This window comes from Neolamprologus multifasciatus, unplaced genomic scaffold (genome assembly GCF_963576455.1).
Source record: "Neolamprologus multifasciatus unplaced genomic scaffold, fNeoMul1.2 chr03_unloc_2, whole genome shotgun sequence".
Lineage (NCBI taxonomy): Eukaryota > Metazoa > Chordata > Actinopteri > Cichliformes > Cichlidae > Neolamprologus > Neolamprologus multifasciatus.
The window spans coordinates 480,598-507,776 of record NW_028181972.1 but is presented as its reverse complement, the minus strand read 5'-3'; the positions used below and the strand labels follow the sequence as shown (position 1 = coordinate 507,776).

The 27,179-nt window shown below is 44.5% G+C and overlaps 2 protein-coding genes across 3 annotated transcripts in view; one reads left to right on the top strand and one right to left on the bottom strand.

Moving 5' to 3' along the window:
• Positions 1–1,001: 1,001 nt before the first annotated feature.
• slc1a1 (solute carrier family 1 member 1) lies at positions 1,002–19,079 on the bottom strand. Its single transcript, XM_085153172.1, has 12 exons — positions 18,308–19,079; positions 16,984–17,124; positions 12,746–12,838; positions 12,541–12,655; positions 12,037–12,079; positions 11,853–11,948; positions 11,443–11,627; positions 10,157–10,264; positions 7,236–7,358; positions 6,913–7,107; positions 5,005–5,139; positions 1,002–4,916 (listed from the first exon to the last, which is right to left on the bottom strand). The coding sequence occupies exons 1-12, from the start codon at positions 18,402–18,404 to the stop codon at positions 4,676–4,678; spliced, it is 1,572 nt and encodes a 523-aa protein (XP_085009298.1). The 5' UTR covers positions 18,405–19,079; the 3' UTR covers positions 1,002–4,675.
• A 7,726-nt stretch (positions 19,080–26,805) lies between these two features.
• rap1gds1 (RAP1, GTP-GDP dissociation stimulator 1) overlaps positions 26,806–27,179 on the top strand; it is a 31,729-nt gene continuing 31,355 nt past the window's right edge. The window contains exon 1 of one of the 2 annotated variants that reach the window (XM_085153169.1): positions 26,806–27,177. In XM_085153169.1, coding sequence (XP_085009295.1) covers positions 27,174–27,177 — 4 coding nt within the window. In that variant the 5' untranslated portion in view covers positions 26,806–27,173. The remainder of the gene's footprint in view (positions 27,178–27,179) is intronic. The other variant, XM_085153170.1, reaches the window with a different exon arrangement.

The window sequence follows — 27,179 nt, the reverse complement described above, 5'->3', positions numbered from 1 at the left end:
GAGTTTGTTTTATTCTGTAACAAACAGACGGACGATGTGTTTACATGATACATGTTCAGTTTCCCAAAGGTAACGGCTGTGATATGTTGTGTTTAAATGTTAGTCTGGGTTGTAGGGAGTAAACCTGGAAGCTGCAGTATCCATGGTAATGAGTAAATCTGACCTCAAACCAGAGGGGGGCGATGACCTCACCACAGACGCTGTGAGGAGCAGCAGGCTGCAGCGTGTTAGAGCTGCTGAGGGTTCAAACAACCTTTATTCTGCAGCAAAAGCATCAGGGCTGTTTATCACGCCATCGATGTCTGCAGCCCGAGCTTCACATGAATGCCGACGCACGCTGCAGTGTGGTCCACCCCTGCAGGTCAAAATGAAATGTTCTGGGTCAGTTTGATTCTCCTCTGTAACGTGTTCGGTGCATCAGCGCACACTGGCAGCTTTGTTCAGCCGTTTCTTTCACTCAGTCAAAGGCAGCAGGTGGCAGGAAGAGCTGATAACCACGTCTCTGTGCAGAGTCTGTTCCTGGACACGTCCTCTCTCACCTGGGTCACTCTGCTGCGTGATCAGTTTTCCTGCTAAAACATTTTTTGCTGTCATTTGAAGTCGACTGAAAACAAAAGCAGTGACTTGTTAACAGTTATGGACACAAACAGTCTGAAGATGGAGAAAGTGTCAGAGCGATTCCCCGTGTTTGTGAAACATGTTTCTGCGCACGTGTTGCTGCAGGACATCACAGGTGATCTGACAGGAAGTCCCATGTATGGAGTCTGTGTGTGTGCCTCTCAGGCTGGTGATCAGTTTTCTCATCGTTTCATTAGTGGCTGCATGTCGTGGCTGCTGTGGTAAAGCTATGAGGAGAGCATCTACTGATAAGTTGGGTTAGCAGTAGATGGATGACACTGGACAGGCCTGGAGGAGGAATATCTTCAAACCTGGATGACCTCTGACTTCTACTCTGCCCTAAAAAACATTAAGAAATATGATTTTCACATTTGTGACACACACACATGTTTGTGTCCCTCCCTTTGTATTTGTTAGAGATTCTTTTCTCTCTTTCTTTCTGGCTCTTTTATTTTTCTGCTCCTCCACCACATCTTCTCTCTCCATGTCAATAATAAAATAATTTAAAAAAGGATTAAGAAGAGGAGTCCACTGTGTGTTTTCTCCTCTTGGAAAAACAAATGTGTTTGGCACAACAAAACATTTAGACAGCAAAAGCTTGAAAGTAGATCTGTTGATTGTTGGGTTTTCTCTGTACTACAGAAATAAAACTGAATCAAATCGAGTTCAATTCATTTCAATTCTACTTTATTTATATAGCACCAAATCACATCAGTCATCTCAAGGTGCTTTATATTGTACTGTAGATACAGAGAAAAACCCAACAATCATATGACCCCCTATGAGCAGCACTTTGGCGACAGTGGGAAGGAAAAACTCCCTTTTAACAGGAAGAAACCTCCAGCAGAACCAGGCTCAGGGAGGGGCGGGGCCATCTGCTGTGATTGGTTGTGGTGAGAGAAGGAAGACAGAAATTGATGGTTTTCAGGGTTTTATCGTTATTTTGTGTCATTTTCCTCGTTAATCTGGTTTCTCTGGCTCTTTTCTCGTGTGTTATGAATAAATTTCTTTTTGTACCAGTACTGGTTTTATTTTGTTGTATTTATCCCCGACACCTTCAAGGCCGGTCCGTGAAAATATTGTCGGACAACTGGTCTGTGGTGCAAAAAAGGTTGGAGCGCTGGTGTAAAAGCCACGCCCCCTGTAGAGGAAGCTGTGTGTGGACAGAGCCCACACACCAGCACAGGTGATGAAACAGCACGATGTGCTGAGTGAAATTAACTGAGCTTCCTGAGGTTGTCTTGGTTCACACTGCTATGTAACGTCACACGGAGAGCTGGGCTGTGTTGGCAGACTAATGATAGAACTGTTACATTGTAGCCAGAATCTAATGCATCAGTCGATAGAAAATGAAGCTGCGCTTGCAGAAGCTACAGCAGATTTAGAACCTCTGCCCACTATAAAGTGAGTCCTTGTCCCCCTGCAAAGACTGTGAGTCACCATCTTCCACATCACCTCACACAGAGATAATGCTGCCTACACTCGTCGAGGCCACAGTGCTCGCCTTTTAGCCCGTTTAACGGAGCATCATTATATATCTTGCCCTCTGGTTGTTTTGGCAGCTAAACTAAACGGTGAGTGAATTTGAAATTTAGGAAAGGGGACAAACTCCTCTGATGAAAGGAGCCCGTTTACACAAACTATTTAGTTACATTTCCAAGGATCCCAATAAACCAGCGAAGAAACTAACTCGCTGTCCTGTGTCTGCTGGAACTACATGGTTGTGTCGTCTGTGTGGGAGGCTGGATAGGTGACCAAATCCAAACGCACATGGGAATAGGGCGAGGAAAACAAAATATTGGAAATCACATGATGGAGGAAAATGGGGAGCACACATGTCATGTAAGACATGAATGATGGTCGGTCAGTATCTGTTTCAGGACACCGACGCAGGAGATGACCTGAAACAGAGCTTGAGGTTCCTGAGGAGGTGCTTTCACCTGAACGCCAAAGCTACGAGGTGATAGACGGGAACATCTGGTTTCTGTGCTGCCAGCTGTGTTATTGAAATGTAGACGTGTGTGGTATCCAGACAAACGATGTCTCTGCAGAAAAGATCTCACTGAAAGGTTCAGACCAAAACTCACTGAATCAGCAGAAGCAGAAGTCGTGCTTCACGGGTGAAAAACAGCAGCATGAATTCAGTCTTACCAGCTGGTTTTCAACACTACTCTTTCTTCAACATCACCACAGCTTCATTTCACTCCCATCGATACCAACTTGAATCCACAACGTTGCTCCTGACTTGCTTTGGTCTCACACACACAAAATATGGCTGTTGTCCTTCTTTCTACCATATCCCAACACTCCTGCCTCTCCGCTCACCTTCCTCCGTTCCTCTCGTCTTTCACCAACACTGGAGCTCATCACTGGAAAACCTGAGCCTGAATATAAACAGAAGGACAGAAATAATAAAGAAACATACGTTGGCATCAATCTGCAGTTTCAGAAGTTCTCAAACGCTGAACGTTTGTAGCTTTATATATAAAATCCTGCTTTATTTTTCCACTTCCTGTCCTGCTAAATGGTGAACAGTGCATCAGGTTATTGTGGTCATGGTAACATAAAGGCAGCTCTGACACGCCTGATTCACTTATTATCGAGCTTCCTCTGGGAGAGGAAAACGTAAGAGAAAAAGGGTTTTTTAAACCAAGAATTAGGGGGACGGTTGTGTACAGCACTGAGCTGGTTTCAGAAAAACATTAGGAGTGTCAAACATAAGGCCCGGGGGCCAGAATTGGCCTGGTGAAGGCTTTTCCTTTTGATAAAGACAATAATTACCTAACAGATAAAGAATTAAAGACAAGAAAGTTCCTGTTTTTCCTCTATAACTGGGTCCACGGGGAATGAACTAAATGGTGTATAATTATATATCTAGAATTAAAGGACAGTCTGTCCAATTACCTTTTCTGTAACTTCACACATTTATCGTGTATTTCCACTGGTCAGAGTGGGCTGTGAAAAACTGGTTAGTTATAAGTTATAAATTCCCTTAAATAATTAAAGAGGGCATTGCATGAACGTTGTGTTAAAATGACACTTCAGTTTTAGGAGCTGTGTTACTTTTAAAAATGTTTCCAGGATTGATGCAAATAAACTCACAGCTCTGTGACTCGTGGTTCACGTTTATGCACAGAGATCAGTAATCATCTAATCTCACCTGCCAACATATAACAAAGTACATCACAGCGTGTGAGGCTGTTGTTTCCAACGCTGACCAAATGTGCCACTGTTATAACCTGTTACAGCTGTATGTGATGGTGACGGGTGTAAAAGCCACAGTGAAACACAGCTACTGTGATTCTCTATTTTCTCACACATAGATCTGTAAGCTCGTGTTGTAGTAGCTGTTTATTTCGGGGTCCATATGTTTCCCCACACTGACTGAATACATACATGATTATTCATTCTTATTTTGCAACGTGACAGGAAATGTTAGAAAAAATGTTCTCAAATTCCACAGTGTCCACTGACTTTGTCTCTGCAAGGCCCACACAGGAAACCAGTAACCAGCTTAGACATTTAGCTTCATGCAGCTTGGTGAAAAACAAGTTTGGCACAGTTTAAAGATACAGATAGATATACAAGCACTGCATCATGGGACATACACTCAACAGAGCCATGCAAAGGAAAAGAGTTTCTGAGGATTAGTGTCCATACAGGAAGTACAGTTAGTTTTTATTCATGAAGCAGTGTTTACGTGATACTGTGTTTTTGCAAAAGTCATCAGGCTCCCTTAAAGACCCTTAAAAGATGCACGCACACACACACACACACACACACACACACACACACTAGCAAAAAGCTCTTCGTTTGAGTTCATCTTTGCGAGAAAAGAAAAACTCTTATTGAGAAAACAGACTTTTTGAATCATGGCGTGATCTGAGATAATGAAGGAAGCACTTTAATCTAGTCGTAGTTGGAAATGCCCAGCTTGAAGGGTGGCAATCTTCGGTTAGCTTAATGAAGCTGCTATTGCTAACGTCGGTCCTGGGATGGGTCCGGATGGATAGCTTCTCTCCGTGCACGTTCCTCTCACGACTGAACCAGCCACAGGCTAAAACTGGGACGTCTCCGTAAAGGAGATCGCATCCGTCTTGTCAACCGTGAAGCCTCCGTTCACGTAGGACTTCTTCTCACACTCTTCGTCATCCAAAGCGGCTTCCAGGGCGAAAGGGTTGGCGACATCCATGTCTGATGTCAGGTCCATCCGTTCTAGCTCCCTCTTGGAGAGTTTCTGAACAATGCCGGCTCCGTACGCGTCACCAAGGACGTTGATCATAGTACGGAAGCGATCCCTGAAACACGACAGTCACAGTGAGTCTACAGCAGTTTCCACAAAGACAGAAGAAAGTAGGCACAAAAAGACAAGAGACAAAAGCTCACAGTAGCCAATCGACTGCAACTATCAGAGTGACATCACTTGCAGGTAAGCCAACAGCTGTTAAAACTATCACCATGGTGACAAGTCCAGCGTTAGGCACTCCTGCTGCTCCAATGCTGGCAACTGTGGCTGTTATACTGAAACACAAAGACACAATGTAACAATTATTCTTCATAGAACACAAAAACATCTGCCAATCAAAAGGTGAATAAAATATGAAGCCACGCCCATTCAGGGTTAAAGGGATCAAAAGAAATGACGACTTTCTTTGCTCGTGTGCTGGGTTTGGACACTGGCAGCGACATGAACATGAAATCTAAGCATTCTGGGTGTTTGTGAGTGAAGCAGGTGATGAACAGCCAGACTGATGCTGTGGTGAGCAGAATATGAAAGCAAAGCTGCTGATTTACTGGCCAGGCTATAATCACACCTTCACCTGTGGCCATTAGCTGTGAGTAATGACCAGAAGCACAAGATTATGGAGACAAGTGGCAGAAATGAGCTTCCTCTGTGTGGCCTCTAGGCTCAGCCTTAGAGTCCGGCCGATTGGTCCTTCAGGAGAGGCTCAAAGTGGAGCCACTGCTCCTTCACATGATTTGGACATTGAGCAGGGCAGTCACCTAAGAGGCAGACTGGATGCCTCCTTCAAAGCAACTGATGCACAGCTGCAGTTGAAAAAGTGGGAAGAAAACGCTGCATAATTCACCTTTGTAGGAAATGTTGAGGTCAACAGTCAGATTTCCTTTTTGTCTCACAAAGCTTTGAATCCTATGAGGAGTTGGAGTGAGACCAATCCATGACACTTGTGTCCACTGTCAGTTCAATTCAACTGGTGTCACGCCAGAAAACTGTTGCCTCAAACCCTACAATAATTCAAAGACAGCAGATAAAAGCCCAGCAATCAGATGATCTCCTTTGAGCCCTTTAGCGACAGTGGGAAGGAAAAACTCCCTTTTAACAGGAAGAAACCTCCGCCAGGCTCAGGGAGGGGCGGCCATCTGCTGCGACTGGTTGGGCCTACACCTACTGCAGCATAACGAAGGGAGGATCCAGGGTCACCTGGTCCAGCCCTAACTATATGCTTTAACAAAAAGAAAAGTTTTAAGCCTAATCTTAAAAGTAGAGATAGTGTCTGTCTCCTGAATCCAAACTGGAAGCTGGTTCCACAGAAGAGGGGCCTGAAAACTGAAGGCTCTGCCTCCCATTCTACTTTTAAATACTCTAGGAACAACAAGTAGGCCTGCAGAGCGGGAGTGAAGTGCTCTAATAGGGTGATATGGTACTACAAGGTCTACAAGGTCTACTACAAGGATATTTCTAATTTTAGAGATGTTGCACAAATGGAAGAACGCAGTCTTACATATTTGTTTAATATGTGCGTTGAAGGACATATCCTGGTCAAAAATGACTCCAAGGTTCCTCACAGTGTTACTGGAGGCCAAGGTAATGCCATCCAGAGTAAGAATCTGGTTAGATACCATATTTCTAAGCTTTTCAGCGCCGAGTACAATGACCTCAGTTTGATCTGAGTTAAGAAGCAGAAAGTTAGTGGCCATCCAGGTCTTTATGTCTTTAAGACATTCCTGCAGTTTAACTAATTGGTGTGTGTTATCTGGCTTCATGGACAGATAGAGCTGGGTGTCATCTGCATAGCAGTGAAAATGTATGCTATGTCTTCTAATGATGCTGCCTAAGGGAAGCATGTATAATGTAAACAGAATTGGTCCTAGCACCGAACCCTGTGGAACTCCATAATTAACCTCAGTGTGTGAAGAGGACTCTCCATTTACATGAAAAGCAGGATATTATCGAGTTAACCAGGTTAACCAGCAGTTTTCCTTCAGAATGCTAATGTTTATCTCTATGAAGTTGTCTTTAAAGCTACGCTAGCAGCAGTAACAGTGACGTACCTGATGGTAACAATCTGGCCTACATCCAGAGCATAATCATTCAGCTGGGCGATGAAGATAGCAGCCACTGCCTCGTACAGCGCCGTGCCGTCCATGTTAATGGTGGCGCCGACTGGGAGCACAAAGCGGGTGATCCTCTTGTCGATGCAGTTGTTCTCCTCAGCACATCGAAAGGTGACAGGCAGGGTTGCCGAGCTGGGAGACACAAGCAGAGGCAGTAAGTATCCTGTAGTCAGACATTACAGAGCTTTAGATTCATTAAAATAAAAAATGTTTGGGAAGCTGTTTAGTCTAATTACAGAGATATGAAAAATTAGACTGACCTGGAGGAGATCATAAGCGCTGTCACCAGGGCCTGAGCCATTCCTAGAGTGAACGTATACGGATTCTTCCTCACAATGACAAAGAAGATGAGGGGCAGGCAGACGGTGGCGTGGATAGCTAGACTGAGGGACAAAATACACAGCGTTATCGAACCGTAAAGCGTAAAGGCAATTACAAAAATATTAGAAGAAGAAATGTGAAGAAGTTTAGTTTCACTTGTGTTTAATTATTGACACTGTTCTAAGGGAGTCGTGTTTTTTCTATCATTTGTAGATTTTAACATGGTAGCTTATTCTAAATATTTTAATATCCACGAGCTTTTACCGCTGGGAAGAAATACGCTTCAGTCAATCTTTTTGTGAATTCAAAATGCTTCAGTGGCCTGAATGATGAGGGAAATAGCTGCAGGTGGCTCTTTGAAGTCTCCACAGTCATAATTCAATTTAATCCAACTTTGTCATCTTGTCATTTCAAGACACTTTCTAATATCTAATAATGTAGAGAGAGTAGAGTAGAGTTGGATGTCTCAAGGCCACTTCCTATTTCCTTTGGCTGCTCCGCTCTCACACAGTGGCTCAGCTATGCTCCAATCACATGCGAGGATATAGGATCATATCATTGTGTGAAAAACAGAGAGGGTGATGGACGCGACAGTCAAGTGGAGCGTCTATCCTCTCAGTGAGTGAGACAGTGGACAGCAGTGAGGACGGCTGTGCGAGTGCAAAAACACATAAATATGTCTGAGACCCATAAACGTAGCAGCATCTGGCTGCAGTTTAAAGACTCTTTTGTCTCGGTCTCGATACCCTCTGGTCTTGGTGTTGGTGTTGTCTTGGTTTAGGCCATAGGTGTCGAACTCCAGGCCTCGAGGCCGGTGTCCCTGCAGCTTTTAGATGTGACTTTGATCCATCACAGCTGATTTAAATGGATAAATGACCTCCTCAACATGTCTTGAAGTTCTCCAGAGGTAATGGTAATGAACTAATCATGTGATTCAGGTGTGTTGACCCAGGGTGAGATCTAAAACCTGCAGGACACCGGCCCTCGAGGCCTGGAGTTTGACACCCCTGGTTTAGGCGGTCTTGACTACAAGTCTACAGATGAGCCAATGAGCATACAGGAGAGCTGAACTGACTATGTATGAGCATGAAGCAGGCGTATAGCTACGATGATTTGTCTTTGACCAGGATGTGTCCGTTCTCCCGAGTCTCCCAACATCTTTGAGATCTCATCCTGTTACCCCAGAGCCCGCTACACTCTGGGAGGTCAGGCTGACCTGTGGCTCCTAGAATTCCTGAATTTGAGCCGGAGCGTTGAACTGTGGGAACCAGCTGCTCGTCTGACTTCTGGAGACAGACGCTCACTCTGCTGTCATGATTTTTGCTCAAAGAGCCGAGGTTCTGTCTTTAATATCACATGACTATCACAAAGTGCTTTGAAATTAACTCTGTTATCAGCTGTCTTTACATAAAACTGTGCTAAACTGCTCCGACAGGTTTAGCTTCAACCATAACTGACGTAATGTGATCTGAAGTACAGCGTGAACATTATTCACACACTTCTGCTTCTATCAGCTACAAGCTGAGTGCTACTCCTCTTTATTTCATTTTTGCCCAATGTGCACACTGCACCTCTCACAGACTCGATATCATGCTGTGACTGATGCACTCACAGCTGATGAAGGCTTTGAATGAAGGAATACAGTTCAAATGTTCATTTTGACACAAATAAAAAGGCAGGTAGAGGACTGTCCCAGCCTCCCTGTCCCAGCCTCACTGTCCCAGCCTCCCTGTCCCAGCTTCACTGTCCCAGCTTCCCTGTCCCCGCCTCACTGTCCCAGCCTCCCTGTCCCAGCCTCCCTGTCCCAGCCTCCCTGTCCCAGCCTCACTGTCCCAGCCTCCCTGTCCCAGCTTCACTGTCCCAGCCTCACTGTCCCAGCCTCCCTGTCCCAGCCTCACTGTCCCAGCCTCCCTGTCCCAGCCTCACTGTCCCAGCTTCACTGTCCCAGCCTCACTGTCCCAGCCTCCCTGTCCCAGCTTCACTGTCCCAGCCTCACTGTCCCAGCCTCACTGTCCCAGCCTCCCTGTCCCAGCCTCACTGTCCCAGCCTCACTGTCCCAGCCTCCCTGTCCCAGCCTCCCTGTCCCAGCTTCACTGTCCCAGCCTCACTGTCCCAGCCTCCCTGTCCCAGCTTCACTGTCCCAGCCTCACTGTCCCAGCCTCACTGTCCCAGCCTCCCTGTCCCAGCCTCCCTGTCCCAGCTTCACTGTCCCAGCCTCCCTGTCCCAGCCTCACTGTCCCAGCCTCCCTGTCCCAGCTTCACTGTCCCAGCCTCACTGTCCCAGCCTCCCTGTCCCAGCTTCACTGTCCCAGCCTCCCTGTCCCAGCCTCACTGTCCCAGCCTCCCTGTCCCAGCTTCACTGTCCCAGCCTCCCTGTCCCAGCCTCCCTGTCCCAGCCTCCCTGTCCCAGCTTCACTGTCCCAGCCTCACTGTCCCAGCCTCCCTGTCCCAGCTTCACTGTCCCAGCCTCCCTGTCCCAGCCTCACTGTCCCAGCCTCCCTGTCCCAGCTTCACTGTCCCAGCCTCCCTGTCCCAGCCTCCCTGTCCCAGCCTCACTGTCCCAGCTTCACTGTCCCACACGGTTTGGAGCCACAGGATGATTTCAGAACCTTGGACTCACCTTGTGGGTTAACTGAGGGGTTTTTTATGGTACAGTTGTTAATTGTGCCTCGTACATTTAGAGGCGTGAGTGAAGCTTTCATTACTGCATTCTTGCAGGTTGAGCAGTTTTAAATGTCCTTCGCCCTTATCAGTGCTCACACAGAGCTTTTATCGTACGCAGGAGGGAGAATCGGTCCAAATGTCAGCCATAAAGCCCGGAGTGTGGAACGGCCGGATGGAGAGTAATGGGAACGCTTACCCGCTCAGCACCGTCACCATATAAAGACCCATCTTCCTGAAGATCTCCCAGTCTTCTACCTCGATGATCTTTGCAGCAATGAGGAACAGGATCCCTACAGGCATGTAGCTGAAAAGACAAAGCTGCTTCAGTTCCACGATGAACACATCCTCCTCAGACACTCGACAATAACAATGACCTGATGGAGTTACTACAGAAATGTAGTTAATCTAGCAGGCTTACACAAAAAAATTAATGCTACACTTTTCAGTCAGAGTCCTGCATCACGTCAAACTCCTGCAGTACTGAGCTGGTCAGTTAGCAGCAGAGGGGGTCGGCTTCATAACGTTCAGCCTTTTTCAGCTTTATTGACAGATACAGAGAAGAAACGACAGCAGAGAGAGGGAGGGGGGGAGAGGGGGGGGGGGGAAGCAGGCCGTGGATCAGCCTCGAACCTGATGAAATGAACAACACAGGAGGGGCCCAACAACCCAACACTACAGAGGTGTTTGTAACATTGTTTCTCTCCTTATCTCCTCTGTTTTTGCACCTTTTTCACTGGTTTGGTGTCACTATGGAGATAAGCTGATACCTGGTCCAACTATCACTACCATTACCAGCAGGTTTACTGTCTCCCAGCACAGTGAGCATGCAGGAGATTCAGGACACAGTCGCTCTACGAGAGCTGGAAAGTGCTGCAGAAGGTCCTTCAGACATCAGCAGGACTGGCATCTGCTCCTTTGTGCAAGAAGGACCAGGAGGAGCACTGACGGAGCCCTAAAGAATGAACTCTAGTCGGCCGCTGATGTGAACATCTCTGACCAATCAGAAACAAACTTGGCCTGAGAGTGGCCTATAGTGGGCCCTGTGACTGTAATTTGCCATAGAGCACCAGAACTGGCAGGTCCATCAAGTTTTGGCTTCCACAGATGAGAGCAAGTTTATCTCGAGCACATGGGACAGATGTGACAGATGTGACAGATGTGTGTGGGTGTGGACATTGGCATGCTGCCTGTAATCGTTCAGCATGGCTGGTTTGGTGGGTTAATGATGGCTGAGCGACGGCCCCCTGACTGCCATCAGGTACGGGAATGAAATCCTTGGACAGCCTCAACTAAGTGGGTCGGATAGAGTAATAAAATTATACAGGAACATTTTCACCCCCCGATCATCAGTTTTCTTAACTGCTTATCCAAAGAAAGGTTCCTCTGTGAACCTGAACCGGAAAACGTTGGCTTCACCGTTTCACCGTGTAGTTTTAGGGTGTAGTTTACACACCAGTTTACAAACTGGTGTAGTGTACATACCACATAATTATCTGGACCAGTTTCATTGTTGCTTCATTTAAGGCATCAAAGAAATCCAGCAGGATTCGACCCTTTTCTCCCATCTTCCCGATGACGAGGCCGAACGCGACACAGAACACGATAAGGCCCAACACATTGACTCCATCGGAATACGTGCCGACGATTGTGTAGTCCTTTGTGATGTTCTGCAGAGAGAAGGAAAAGACCATTCATGTATCAGTGAGGGGCCAGAAAGCTGCTTCCACAGACACTAGATCCACTCATGAGCTCTGCAAATGTCATGCAGCACTACAGCTGACTGAGCTCAGCCTGCTTCAACACATTATTGAGCCAATCCATTAAACGACACTCTGGCTGCCAGGTGCCGACACACGAGCCGAATGTCAGCACAGTGGAACGAGTACACCTACCTCCATCACAGCCATGATGGTGGTCGTGAGAGGGGGCACTGTGCTGCTGTTCACTGAAAGCTTCTCAGGCTCCACTTCTTTGCGTTTTGTTTTGTACTAGAGTGGAATTGGACACAGTGTCAGAATCACACGATGACAATCACCAGTCAGAAGGCTAGAATAACAGGATGTGTGGTCGTCTTACCTGCTGAAAACAAGCCTGCACCAGATTTTCAGGAAACATGTTTCTGTCAGTGGGAAAGCAAAAAGCTGCAGGTGAGCAGCAGAAAGGATGCATCTCAACTCTGAAATTAAATATCTAGCAAAACATACTTTTCATGAATGCAACTATTAAAAAAGACCAGTCCTCAATTATAAACTCTTATAGTGTGCATTAAAGCTCTTTTTTAAGTCCATGCTTTTCTTCTTGCCCTACAAACACATCAGTAACAGTAATGTCAGAATTAGTCATAATTTACCAACCATGTCACAGACAGGGCAGCGTGATGCTGCAGTGACACGTCCTACATGTCTACATGAGATGTAACCTGACACCAATAAGGGATGCTAGTACGATGCTACCCGAACCAACTAAACAGTGTTTGTTGGGATATTGTATGATGAAAGTTTCCGTTTTAGGCCATCAAAGAAAGATGCAACTCTTTTATTCCATCCTAATATTCCCGAGACATTCCCATGAGAAACTCACCTGAGCAGGTCCAACAGTGTGTCGACTGTAGTGACATCAGGAGGAGTCCCAGCTCTGTCGATGTGCTCCGCTGTCTGAGACACGCCCGGTTTGATAGTCATCACTAGAATAATTCCTGTCAAGAAAGATATTTATATATATAAACATGAACCATTCATTTTATACGCTGCATATAAAATGAATTATTAATTCAAATGTGACTCACCAAGAACAACTGCAATGATAGTTGTTGAGAAGTAATAAACGACGGCTCGCAGACCGATCTTTCCTGACACCTCGGAGTCTAAGGCTGCAACACCTGTTGGTCAGAAACACATTCACTGTATTTAAACACAGGCTCAGCCCACAGATCAGGGTCCAGGCTGATCCAGGTAACTGCAGGGTTAACTCAGGGGTACAAAGCTGGTTCAGTTCTTACCAGAATCACAGTGACGGGGTGACTAAGACAAAGACCTTTGGCAGAGGTTGTTCTTCTCTCCTGGATCGGCTGCAGCTTTCTTTAGGAGCGTCCAGCTGTGACAAACGTCCAGCTGTGATAACCACATTTACTCAGGGCCTCCCTGTGTCAGTGGGGATGGTGTTCGCTCTGTGTTGCGTCCTGATGACGCCCAGTTTGTGCTCCAGTGGATGATGGGAGTCAAACCTTCAGTACTGATCCAAATTTGTTGGCTCTTGATAAATATTGACTTCCAAACGTCGCCCATCCCTGATGAAACTTTTAGTCTAAGAAAGTTATTTTGATATCCTCCCTCGTGAACTTCACGTGTTTGTTAATGTGATCAGTGAATAGTAGTGCACCCTGAACCTACACAGCCATAAACATGCTGACATCTGACTTTCACCCAGGTGTATCTACGTCGGCTTTCTGCTGTTCCATGATTGGACAACAGATCTTTTTCAGTTACTCCATGTAAAAACTGGCCACAGCTGATGAAACTGGGAACCCACGTTCTGCCTGTAGGACTGACCCTGTATGTGAAGACACAGTTCAAACACACTTGGTCCTGCTGCTGAGGTTGGGGTCATCCTGTCATCTCTTACCAACGACCTCCAACACTTCTTTTTTTTCTTTACACATTTGAGTTATTTAAATAGTGATTGTTAAGATAACATAGAAAAATGTCTCAGAGGACCTGACCGGTCTGACAGGTGCATTAATATCCACAGAGCAATCGAGTTTTATAGATTTTATTCTATCAGCTAGCAAACTGTTTTTAGATTTGATCCATTTTGGATCTGTTGGGAATCATTTTGTCTCAACGCCTTCTGTAATTGTAAACATTCGATTCCGTACAATTTGTTATTTTACAGTTTTTATCCTTCCAAACATTCGCCCAAAACATCCAAAAATCTCAAATCTAATTGATTTGATTCCCTTGCCTCGTCTTCTGTGACTGCTTTCAGATGTGCTCCCCTGGTGTTTCCCATGTTCCCGGTCATCTTGTTCATAGTCTTGGCCTCCCCACACTTCTCTGTCATCTCATACTGTTTGCCTGCGTGAGTATTTTCCACATATATCCCGTTTTGGAATCTGTTTCCTTTCAGTTATTTGGTTTGATATGTGTTTCAGGTCAGCAGACCAAACACTTCTCCACTACAGCAGCAGCAGCTGCAGCAGGGTGAGTGCAGCTCTGGTGAGTAGAAAGGCAGTCAGAGGGTCCAAACCTGCCTGAACCTGAGTCATTTCTCACTGCTTGCACATGAGCGACAGTCAGAGGGTCTGCTCTCCATCTTCACAGCTGCTCACCTGCTGAGCCTTCAGAGTTCTGCATCCTCCATCTGCTGCTCTTAGCAGGATCCAAACGTGGCACCTGGACACGTTCATGGCCCCTTAGAGTCTCCATCTCTGCTGAGCCCACACAGCCACCCGACCCCCCTGAACTGTTGCCTTTCTGCAGGTTCCTGGGCAGAACCCCGGAGCTGTCCCTGATGTTTGCAAATGTTTTGTTCCCTAGTTTGCACCCACCCCCCGCCCTGGTCATGAGACAAGACATCGAGGAAACAAATGAAACACTACAACTAGAACTAAATTACAACTCTGACCAACTCTCCATCACAGAACGAGCGAGAGAAACCAGACAGGCATACTGGGAAACAGGCAACTGGGGACAAAAGACTTCACAGGGAGGCACACAACCAGGACAACCAGCAGGTACCCGAACACCAATCCTGTCAGTGACATCTATTAACTTACAAAGTCCAAAAGAAGGTACACAGGTGACAAACCTCGGGAGAAATGCATGAGGAAAATCTAGAAACAACAACAGGCAGCTCAGTAACTAACGAACAGTGGAACAATATTTGAAGATGCAAAGTGTCATAAAGGAGCTGTGCTCAGCTGAAATCACTGTTTCAGAGAAAAAAATCAATCTAACAGAGCTGAGAAATGTTTTGTCTTCATTCATTTCACGTATGAGCTACAAGACTGAGCTATTTGTTTATCCACTGATATGACGCTGCAAACACAGATCAGTCAGAGGACTCGTTCTGCTGCAGTCAGCAGGGTTTCTGACTGAGGAGACTGTCTTAACCTTTTTACTACAAGTGGAAAATTCAGTTCAGTTTTATTTACATGTCAAATCGCAGCCACAGTCACCTCAGGGTGCTTTGTACTGTAAGGTAAAGGCACTGCAATAATACAGAGGCATGAGCAGCACTTTGGTGACAGTGGGAAGGAAAAACCCCCCTTTAACAGGAAGAAACCTCCGGCAGAATCAGGCTCAGGGAGGGGCGGGGCCTCTGCTGTGATTGGTTGGGTGTTAGGGGAGGACGGGACAAAGACGTGCTGTGGAAGAGCCAAAATGAATAATAACCAATGATTAAATGCAGAGTGGTGTATAAACACAGTGAAGGCATCATGTCCCCAGCAGCCTGCAGCGCCACCTGATCCCAACTATAACCTTTATCCAAACAGAGGGCGTGTCTCCCAAAAGTACTTGTTTAATTATTGCCAGCGTACAGGTCTGAGGTACGTCCCCATTAATACAGACAGGCTGATCAATGTAACAGTTATTAATGGTGAGACTTTGGAGGAAGTGATTACTGAAGTTACCTTGGAAACCCCCCATATTACAGTCAGCAGCAGCAGACACTGCAGTGACAAACATCCTGTCAGAGGCTACCGGTGCGGTTATGAAACTCTTCAAATAAGCCATTCCTCCTCCAACGGGACTTCTTTAAGCAGTGTGTGAAGATGCAACACAATTCATGATAATCAGCCTTTATAGGAACTCTAAATATACACACAAGGTAACAGAGGAGGGAGACACAGCTGAACCCAATTAAACGTGACAAGACAGGGAGGAAGGAAACAAATGCAAGACATGGACCTTCAAAGTAAAACAGGAAACACAGAGAACACCGAGTACAAGGACCAAAACCTAAGAACCAGGAATACAAAACAGAAACACGACACTAGCAGTGAAAACAAAGATAAAAACAAAGATCAATGACATAAAACACTGGATCACCCACTCAGGACTGTGACACAATGAATCAGCCAGCAGATTATAGACACCACCTGCGCTTAAGACGCAGACACAGCAGACGTGTTCCCAAGAGTCTGTGCCGTGGATTCACAGTCAGAGGACACAGAGCAGAGTTTATGTTACGGAGAGCACAGAGACAACCTCTAAGTGAAAGGATGAGACAGGTGTTTCACTATAGATGCAGAATCAGCTCCCACCCTCCCCTAGTTTAGAAGAAGCTTCTACGTTTGAGGCTCAGCCCGTTACAGGACAAGAAAGACAACCTTACAAATTTATACATTGCAAACTAAAACTTATCATTTCAAGTTGATTTCCAGACACAGACAAGAACAGGAAGACACCACAGCCATGAGCAGCATGAAAAGATGGACCCACAGTGGGTCTTATCACAGCCTGAAGGTTTCAGCCACCCTCTCCAGTCTGACCTCATAATACAGGAAACGCAGGCTGTCACATCCCTGAGCACAGAGCCCAACATCACCGTCTTACTACACTCCTCTCGACAACAGCACCCCACAGACAACTACACAACAACAAAGTCATCAGTTACCGCCCTACGTGCCCCCGTCTGTACCCCGGGGGCGCTGCTTCCACAAAGAAGCAGCCCCACTCAGACCCAGAGCAGATCTGGAGGATGCCAGCATTTGAAAGAGGACTGAAAGTATCCGAATACTTTAATAATCCCTGAGGAAATGATCTACAGCTGCTCCTTCCAAGCTTCTTAGATATGGCTCAGCAAGCTGCATATAAAACATACAGCCCAGCAGAGACTCTATGCTACACTTCAGACATGCTTTACTTTTATTCCTTCGTCTGCAGACAGTTTGAGGGTTCTGGTTAAACCGGATTTCCTTCCTTAACAGGTTCGTAAGAAGGGAACCAGCTTTGTAGTACAGAGAGCTCGGGGTTAACCTCAGAGTTACCTGGACGGGACAAACTGCACAGGCTCTGTTACCTGTTATCATGCTTGAAATGATCAGAGGAAGAATGACCAGCTTCAGCATTCGCATCAGGATCTCTCCGGGGAAGCCAAAGTACTGCTTGTAGAGATGCGACAGGGACGCGTACTCTCTGACCACAACACCCAGACTGATCCCTGCAAGAGGAAACACAGTAAAATCAGCTGAAAGAAAACTTTCCAAAGAGCACAAATCACTGAACAAACACTTGTGCTGGTTTACATATGAAACAGGCCCGACAAGCACATCCAATCAGGACATTTCAGTTGATACTTTGTCATCTAAACGGATACAGAATTGCAACGACTTTCATCATCATAACGTTTAATTTTTCGTCCTCTTTCAGGTCTTGGTCAAAGATGTGTGTGAATACGTGTCAGCTCTGTCTGCGCCCCAGATGCTCCACCTGTGGCTTTACAAAGACCTCTGCCTTCTTCCAGACGGCCTTAGTCAAACGTATCGCCCTTGACTTTGTCATTTTGCCTAAACCTCCTATTCTGGTGTTGTGCCTAAAAGTGATTTCTGGCATTTAGACTGTTGTAAAAATCTGTCAAACATATTTCTCATGAACATTTCTATCACAAGCTGCAGTCGCAAACCTGTCCAGTCCTTCTGGACTTACCTGGTCTCACCTCGTGTGTTTTTCCTGCACAACCTGTGATCAAACCTCTCTGTAACACATCTGCCTTTAAGTCCAGTCCTGTGTTCGAGTCCATCTTGAGATGAGCCTTGAAGCAGAGCACATCTTAGCTCCCATACAGGAGCTGTTATGAGTCCAAAAGGAGACCTAATAACATCTTAGTATCTGCGTTTCCTGGTTGGGAATCCAGCTGCTGCAGACGGATGATTATACTGTTTATTTTATCTGAATATTCATGTTGCCTCATATATCTGATAGTTGCTGTCAGGCTGATAACAAAGGCTCAGCTGTCCGTCTCCCTCTGCCTCCTAAATCTGCACTGAGCACAACCCTGAGACTGCACAGTGTGTAATTAATGACACAGGAAATGTGTTTAATATTAGCTAACACATGCACATTTAATTGGGTCAGCAGGCTAATATGAAGCAAAGCGCTCAGGATGAAAAGAAGTCTTTTCACGGTGCTGTGCTGCCTCAGCGTGGACAGCCTCACACAGTCACCTCAGTCTGGTCACGTTTGACGGAGACAGATGGATGTCTGTGTCACCACAGTGAAGCACCATCCTCCGGTCTATCAAATTAAAACGCATGCACCCCCTGCTTAGCCAAACAGCTCATGCACAACAGCAGTGGAGTCAATTAGAAGCAATAATCAGACGACAGATTGAGGCTTGCACGTACCGAGCACCACCGACACAATCGTAGACATCAGAAGCCAGTTCCTCCTCAGCAGGGCTTTGATATTCAGCCGCCGCTGCTTGTTGCCCATCATATCCATGTTGCTGCTTTTTATTTGATTGTTCTGGAACAAACAGCGATGCTCGGCTGTAGACACAAACCGCTCCTGTTATCGAAATCAGCTGGAGCCGAGGAATAGACGGACGAGCAGCTGAAGGATGCAGCCGTCAGACGCTGCTGATGCTGTGAGAGAGGGTGGTGTGATACAGGCGGAGAGGGGTACGCGCTTTTTCCTCCAGCACCCTTCCCCCATTTTTTCTTCTTTTCACGAGGTAGATTAAAAAGCACCTAATGTGTCCGCATTTGTAGACACGGTGCACCCAGAGCAGAGATTTTACATTTGCAGTTGCAGAGACATTTAAAAAGACTGCAGGAGGCTGTGGAAGAAAATCCTTCCTGTGACTGTGGCGAGTAATTATTAGTTACACGGCACAGACGGGCCTCCTCAGCTTAAACATCAAACTTTACATATACAAACACTGACACAGATGTGACGCTCGGGTTAAGCGTCATGTTTAGCGCCATCTTCTGTCGGAACCTGGCGTCACGTGATTGGTTAGTTTATGTTTGTTAACTAGTGACGGGGTCATAACTCAGAGGGAGATAAACCCACGAGGACTGTGGAGGAGCCTGTCCTGTCAGAAACTCTTATGTTTCTGCATCCTCGCTGTTAACGTAAATCAGGCCTCAGCAGAGGCGGGGCATTGTTTTGTGTTGTCAGGGGCAACACACACGTGATCAAAACACAAACGTGATCCCCGTAAACAGAGTTATCGATTCCGTCACTAGTGAGCAGTGATGGGTCGTTCGCGAACGAAATGGCTCTTAGAGCCGACTCTTTGAAGTGAACGACGCGAGCCGGCTCCTTATTGGGAGCCGTGAGGTTTTTTCTTTCTCTCACCCTCTCTCTCGCCCTTTTTTCCGCTAAACTCCGCACGCGCGGCCTGTACCTTGCGCTGGGCAGAGGGGGGAGGGGCGTTAGTTACACTTGCAGTAGCACAGGAACAGAGCCAGAGAGAAAGAGAGCGAGGGACAACAACGTCACATTAGAAAGGGATAGTAATCATCCGCTATTTTCAGTTGCAGATGATAAAGGATTCAGAAATCATGCAGGCCCATATGACAGAGAATGTGCATCTTCTTTTTGTTTTCATATTTTAATTTATATTTAATTGTGTTGTGGTTTGCAGTGTTTTGTGTTGTTTCACGTTAAATTTGTTTAAAAGGAAAAAGTTGAAAATTTAAATAGTTAAAAGTTTAAAATGTAAATAGTTGTTTTTTGTATTATATGATTTATTTATTACATTTTATGTGGAGTGAATAAATAAAGTATATTTATGGTGGCCCTTAGAGACAAAGCACGTACAAACTCCAAAACGCGTAGAAACTCAGAATCACGTACAAAAGACAACAGCAGTGCTCCAGGATGCAGGGCGCAGTGTTGAGCTTTTGTTACCTAGTGGCTACACAAGCCAGGAAGTATCAACGACCAGATTTGGTGTGTGGTAGTAACAGGTAAATGAACTTTTTTTTTTTTAATTATTTGAATAAATATGAGTGCTTGTCTATAAATACACAAACCATACACACATGCTTTCAATTGTGTAATTTAAGTGATCTAGGTAGCTCTGTTTTGGAAGTTCAGTTAACTCTAGAAATGTGTTTTGGAGTTTGTATGTGCTTTGTCTCTAGGGGCCATATATAAACATATATAAATAAAACCACTTTTTTTACATTATTTTTGCATAATTTTATATTATTGTTAATGATTAAATAATTAAAGCAACAAAACAACCTGAAGAGCCGGTTCGGAGCCGAAAGAGGAAAGAGCCGGCTCTTTTTAGTGAGCCGAGCCGAAAGAGCCGGATCTCTAAAAAGAGCCGGAAATCCCATCACTACTAGTGAGTGAACGAGCTACTGCACGGCTGTTAACCAACCACGTGACGTCACGTCCGCAGACGCCAGATGTTGTTCAAACTTTAAGCACATATTTGTTTAACCCAGGTTAAACAAATATGTGCTTAAAGCATGGCCATGTTCACAGACAGTTACATCCATGTCAGTGTCTGAGAGCGGGGCTCCGTGATGTAAACTTTCATTTTTGTAAAGAAAACACCTCAATGTGAGCTGATGTGTCACGTGTCTGGGGCCTGTTGTGACTCCGCTGTAAGTTACCTACTAACGGCTCAGTCGCCTTCACACCAACAGGCCTTGGAAAGACAGCGGCATCTTAAAACTTTGTTTTAAAAACAAACAAAATAGTTTCATAACTCTTTGGTGATCATACTTAGAGACAGCTGCTCTGCTTTTGTTTCTCACTCTTTTATGATTGATCTGTTATGTAATAACTCAAAGTCCTGATAGCAGCACATTTACAGACAGCAAATCAAACAAAGTATTGAGAACCAGCTCGATCAGTCCCTTTTTTCCCATCACTACAAAATACTGACCTTCCAAGTCCATTCTGTGAGTATGCTGCCATCTACTGTACCACCAACTCACTCAACTTATATTTACACTCTCAGCCACTTTAACAGGTTCAAGTGTTTTTGAACAGGTGTGTATACATCTATATCTATCTCCATCTATATCTATATTGTAAGGAAGTGGACTCCCTTATTATTTGTATTATAACAGCACTTTAGGACTTTAGTGTCCTCGATCCATCACAGCTGATTTAAAAGCCTAAAAGACCTCCTCAACATGTCTTGAAGTTCTCCAGAGGTAATGGTAATGAAGTAATCATTGACAATACAGGGTGATGTCACAGAATAGATGTGGTAAACTGAAAAGAGAGGGCGGAGCCTTTGGAAGAGCATATATAGCTATGAACAGAAGTTCAAACCCTTCAACAAAGTGACTGTAAATTCTCAACTAAGAAATACAAATTCAAAGATAATGAAAACACAGCCACGAGTAATCTGAAAAATGCCACAGCAAACACTGTGAGGCAACTTCCTGAACGTTACAAAAACAACATTACAAAAGAACAGTGGCAGAAATTTGAGGCAGGTCAGCCAGATTGTATATGCAACATGTTGGGCCTGTGCTCGATTTGGCAGGTGTAGCACTGAGGCCAGGAAACAACCCCCCAAAAATCAGTGGCCCTCCCTGCTAAAACTTGTAGCTGCGAGGAACACATGCCCCAAAAACACGAGCAAATTAAGAAATTGAAATTGAAACTGAAACTTGTCACTGCAAGGGACATATGCCCCAAAAATATAACAACATGAGGAAATTGTCCTGCTTTAACGATTGGAGCCTGATACTCATAAATATCCACCCTAAAGCAAAAGAAGACAATAACACAGCTACGAGTAATCCAGACCCTGTCAGCAGTGATGACACAGCAACCTCTGCAGAAGTCACAGCAGAAAACATCAAAAATGGGGGATCAGTCATTGTGAAGAAAGAAAGGGTTAACCAATTTAATATCTATCAACTGGAACTGCAAAAATACAGATTTCTGGTGGGAAACTGTCTGGGAGAACTTGTTATGCGGGTTGTAAAAAAATCAGGCCAGGTTATTAGTCAGGACAGTTTCTGCCATCACCAACAACCCAAATCTGTGCTGAACTCACGGATGAATTTTATAAAATCCCCTTTGAGAAGTTAAAAACTTCCACAAGGTTTTCAAAGCCCTCTGTAAAAGGTGGAAACATGCAAAAATATTCTGGAATTCATGGAATTGGATTGTCCAGACCACAACGTCACAATCGTAACATTTTCATAGACGAGGCAGCCAAGCTATCTAAAAAGTCGCATACGTTGTTTTTTCGCATTTACAGGCCGAATGTTCACCAGGAAACGAAATAAGGTTTCTGTAATGTAGGGAGATCTTGATATAGACTCAAAACGTGTTTATAAAGCTAATTAGAGACTTTAAATTGGCTGGTTATAAATGATAATAGCTCTTTAATCAAGTCATTTCTGAAAACCATGACAGGTCGCAGCAGATGGCCCCGCCCCTCCCTGAGCCTGGTTCTGCTGGAGGTTTCTTCCTATTAAAAGGGAGTTTTTCCTTCCCACTGTCGCCTAGTGCTCGCTCAGAGGGGTTCGTCTGTTGGGTTTTCTTTTAATACTGTGAGGCAACAAACTCACAGTAATACACTGTAAAGTTGTTACCTTATGAAGTGCCTTAAAAAGATCATTTCATTTCCTTTGGTGCGATACAGATTGAGGTGAATTGAACTACCAACATAACTAATTCAGCACTTCAAGATAAAATCAATAAAAAAATATTTCTGATTTCTGTTCGTTTTTATTGCTTGTGTGTTGAATGTGTGCTATTTAACCTACTTCCTGTTTCCTGCAAACATGTAACCTTTTTTGAAATCTTTAAACACACTAAACATGGCAGAATACATACACAGATACATTTAATAAAGGAGAATCTGACAGTTTGTTTCAAAACACTCTCATTTATGTGTTAATGTTTTTTTAAAAAGAGGGAAAAGAAGAGAGCCCTGTCATGTTTGGGCTGTGTGCAGGCAGGAGAAGGACCCAAACCCCAAACTCACCACACAGGAATTAAACTCAAAAAGCTGCTTTATTGCAGACCGGCACGAAAAACAAACTAAACTGGGACATGGATAAACTGACACACAGGGAAACACAGCCATGAGGGAGGCTACGACACTGACAAAGAGAAACACAGGGCTTAAATACAGGACTGAGACACAGAAGGAGAGCACAGCTGGGAGTAATCAGGAGTAATCAGGCTGGCCGAGACGAGGGAGGCAAAACTAGAAACACTGACATGAGACACAGACCTTCAAAGTAAAACAGGAAACACTGACTGAACTCTAAACATGTAAACTTAACAACAACTGGGGAGACAGAACATAGGGGCCTGAAACATGGCACAGAAAGGCACAGTAGACACAACACACAGGGAAACCATATAATAAAACCTAAGAACTAAACCTGTGATAACCAGAACTGAAACCACAGGGAAATAACAAACACAGTACAAAGGACTCAAAACATAAACTATGATATACAAACACAAGGACTCAAAAAGCTGGGTCAGAAAGACCCAGAACTGTGACAATTGTTATCAGACACGAATATAACCAATTTTTAAATGTTTAATATAAGAAATATTGTCATTTGACAAGGTGATTAAGTTAAATGTTTTGGGTTTACTCAGCTTTAAACAATTTCCTCGAATTAAGATGTGATAAAGATAAATCAATGCTAAAAATCGAAGAGAAGGATACAGGAAGCAGCTCCTTTGGAACTTCACAGCCACCTTAATAAGGCTGCTGCCCCTCAGTGGCCCACCGGACACTGATCCATGTCTCAGGTTTGAGGGATGAACCTCTGTAAGCAGGCTTCATTCACCCTGAACTAAACTGAGAGTGAAGTTGGGCTTTTAGGGAGGGGTAAAAGAGACCAGTGTAAAGAAAAGGGGTTGACAGCAGAGATATAAGAATAGATGAGATCTTCAAAGAAATGCAAGTGAAATTAGAATGAAATGTTACCCCAATAATCTTGTTTGAGTAACTGTTTAAAAGAATAAAATTCATCTCCCAGCCCTGTTAGTAATTACTACTGTGGGATTATTGCAGTCATGCTGCTCACTTCCAGTTTGACAACAGTAAACTGTGGAGGAAAATCTGTGTGTCTCAAAGAGTCTGTCACGGTCCGGAGTCTGGCGTCTTTGTGTTTTTGGATCATTGATCTGCTTCGTTTCAGTTCGTTTCTGCTTACATTTGGGTGATTTCTGGTTCGTAGGTTTTGTTCCTACGAACCAAGTTTAGTGTGTCATGTCTCCAGCGTAGGTTTCGTCACTGATTGAAGAAAATAAGAACAACCCCAGGTTTCTCTTCAGCACTGTAGCCAGGCTGACAAAAAGTCAGAGCTCTGTTGAGCCAACCATCCCTTTAACGTTAACTAGTAATGACTTCATGAACTTCTTCACAAATAAAGTTTTTATCATTAGAGAAAAAATTACCAATAATCATCCCACAGATGTAATATTATCTACAGCTACTCTTAGTTTCATTGATGTTAAGTTAGACTCTTTTTCTCCAATTGATCTTTCTGAGTTAACTTCAATAATTACTTCCTCCAAACCATCAACGTGTCTTTTAGACCCCATTCCTACAAAACTGCTCAAAGAAGTCCTGCCATTAATTAATTCTTCGATCTTAAATATGATCAACCTATCTCTAATAATCGGCTATGTACCACAGGCCTTCAAGCTGGCTGTAGTTAAACCTTTACTCAAAAAGCATTTCTAGACCCAGCAGTCTTAGCTAATTATAGGCCAATCTCCAACCTTCCTTTATATCAAAAATCCTTGAAAGAGTAGTTGTCAAACAGCTAACAGATCATCTGCAGAGGAATGGTTTATTTGAAGAGTTTCAGTCAGGTTTCAGAGCTCATCACAGCACAGAAACAGCTTTAGTGAAGGTTACAAATGATCTTCTTATGGCCTCTGACAGTGGACTCATCTCTGTGCTTGTCCTTCTTGACCTTAGTGCAGCATTCGATACTGTTGACCATAATATCCTATTAGAGTGATTAGAACATACTGTAGGTATTACAGGTACTGCACTGCAGTGGTTTGTATCATATCTATCTAATAGACTCCAATTTGTGCATGTAAATGGAGAGTCCTCTTCACACACTGAGGTTAATTATGGAGTTCCACAGGGTTCAGTGCTAGGACCAATTCTGTTTACATTATACATGCTTCCCCTAGGCAGCATCATTAGAAGACATAGCATACATTTTCACTGCTATGCAGATGACACCCAGCTCTATCTGTCCATGAAGCCAGATAACACACACCAATTAGTTAAACTGCAGGAATGTCTTAAAGACATAAAGACCTGGATGGCTGCTAACTTTCTGCTTCTTAAATCAGATCAAACTGAGGTTATTGTACTCGGCCCTGAAAAGCTTAGAAATATGGTATCTAAGCAGATTCTTACTCTGGATGGCATTACCTTGGCCTCCAGTAACACTGTGAGGAACCTTGGAGTCATTTTTGACCAGGACATGTCCTTCAACGCACATATTAAACAAATATGTAACTGTAATTCATTATTATCAGGATGTCCTAAAAACTCCCTGAAAAGCCTTCAGCTAATCCAAAATGCTGCAGCAAGAGTACTGACAGGGACTAGAAAGAGAGAGCAGATTTCTCCTGTTTTGGCTTCCCTTCATTGGCTTCCTGTTAAAATGCAGAATTCAAAATCCTGCTCCTCACATACAAGGTCTTAAATAATCAGGCCCCATCTTATCTTAATGACCTTGTAGTACCATATCACCCTATTAGAGCACTTCGCTCTCGCTCTGCAGGCCTACTTGTTGTTCCTAGAGTATTTAAAAGTAGAATGGGAGGGAGAGCCTTCAGTTTTCAGGCCCCTCTTCTGTGGAACCAGCTTCCAGTTTGGATTCGGGAGACAGACACTATCTCTACTTTCAAGATTAGGCTTCAAACTTTCCTTTTTGCTAAAGCATATAGTTAGAGCTGGACCAGGTGACCCTGAATCCTCCCTTAGTTATGCTGCAATAGACGTAGGCTGCCGGGGGATTCCCATGATGCATTGAGTTTTTACTTTCCAGTCACCTTTCTCACTCACTATGTGTTAACAGACCTCTCTGCATTGAATCATATCTGTTATTAATCTCTGTCTCTCTTCCACAGCATGTCTTTGCGACCAACCAATCACAGCAGATGGCCGCCCCTCCCTGAGCCTGGTTCTGCCGGAGGTTTCTTCCTGTTAAAAGGGAGTTTTTCCTTCCCACTGTCGCCAAAGTGCTGCTCATAGGGGGTCATATGATTGTTGGGTTTTTCTCTGTATCTATGAAGCGCCTTGAGGCGACTTTTGTTGTGATTTGGCGCTATATAAATAAAATTGAATTGAATTGCAGTTTGCCATACAGTGTGTCTTTCATATTTCCCAGTGAAATAAGAGGGTCAGTCAGATGGACGAGATGGGGAGGAAGAAGAGAGGTACGGACAGCTGTATTTGAGAAACTGGAAATTTAAAGCTTTTTTATAAATCAGATACTGGATCCATATACGATGGGAAGTTATGTTTTTTTATATTGTAAAATGCTGTGCAAAACAAACAGAGGTATGCTAACTGTGTAATTCAAAGGTTGGATCAAAATACTGACTTTTCTGACTTTGAGTACATTTTAGAGCCTGTACTTTTTAAATTTCACTCGTGTAAAGTACTCAGTACTTTTCATCTTTAAACATGTATCTGTTGTTAAGTTAAAAACATGAGGTCTGTACTTTTGCCACTGCTGCGGCTCCGCCTTTGATCTTTGAGTATTGTTTTCCGCTGTCATGAAATCTTTTACATTAGGCTGCAGGAAATAGGACTGTCCTAAAAGAGAGCGAGAGAGAAAATAAGGATACTTTTAGTAACGGAAGTAAAGTACGTGCGCTCTTTTCTGCCACATTTTCCGTTTCCGGGCAGCGATGAGCACCATCGACAGGTCTCAAAGCGCTGCCAAATGTTTTAACCTGAAAGACCGGAAGCCGCAGTGTGAAGCCCGCCCGGCTAACTTGACCGTGGCATGTCAACGCCAGTCGTTGATACGAGACCCAGCCTACACGTCGTAACTGTGAAAGTGGATGTGAGAGGAAGTCAGATCTATTAGCCTGACCTACCAGCCCTGTGGCTGTGGTTGCTATTTAAAGTGGCTAACAAGCTAGCTAACCTCCACCCGCTAACTTCACGATTCTGAGGCGGTTTAACAGACGAACGGTGGCGCTAGTACTACTCTGTTTACGGAGCTCAACACGCCAATTTCTCTTCCACAGACACGTCCTGCCACGATGGGT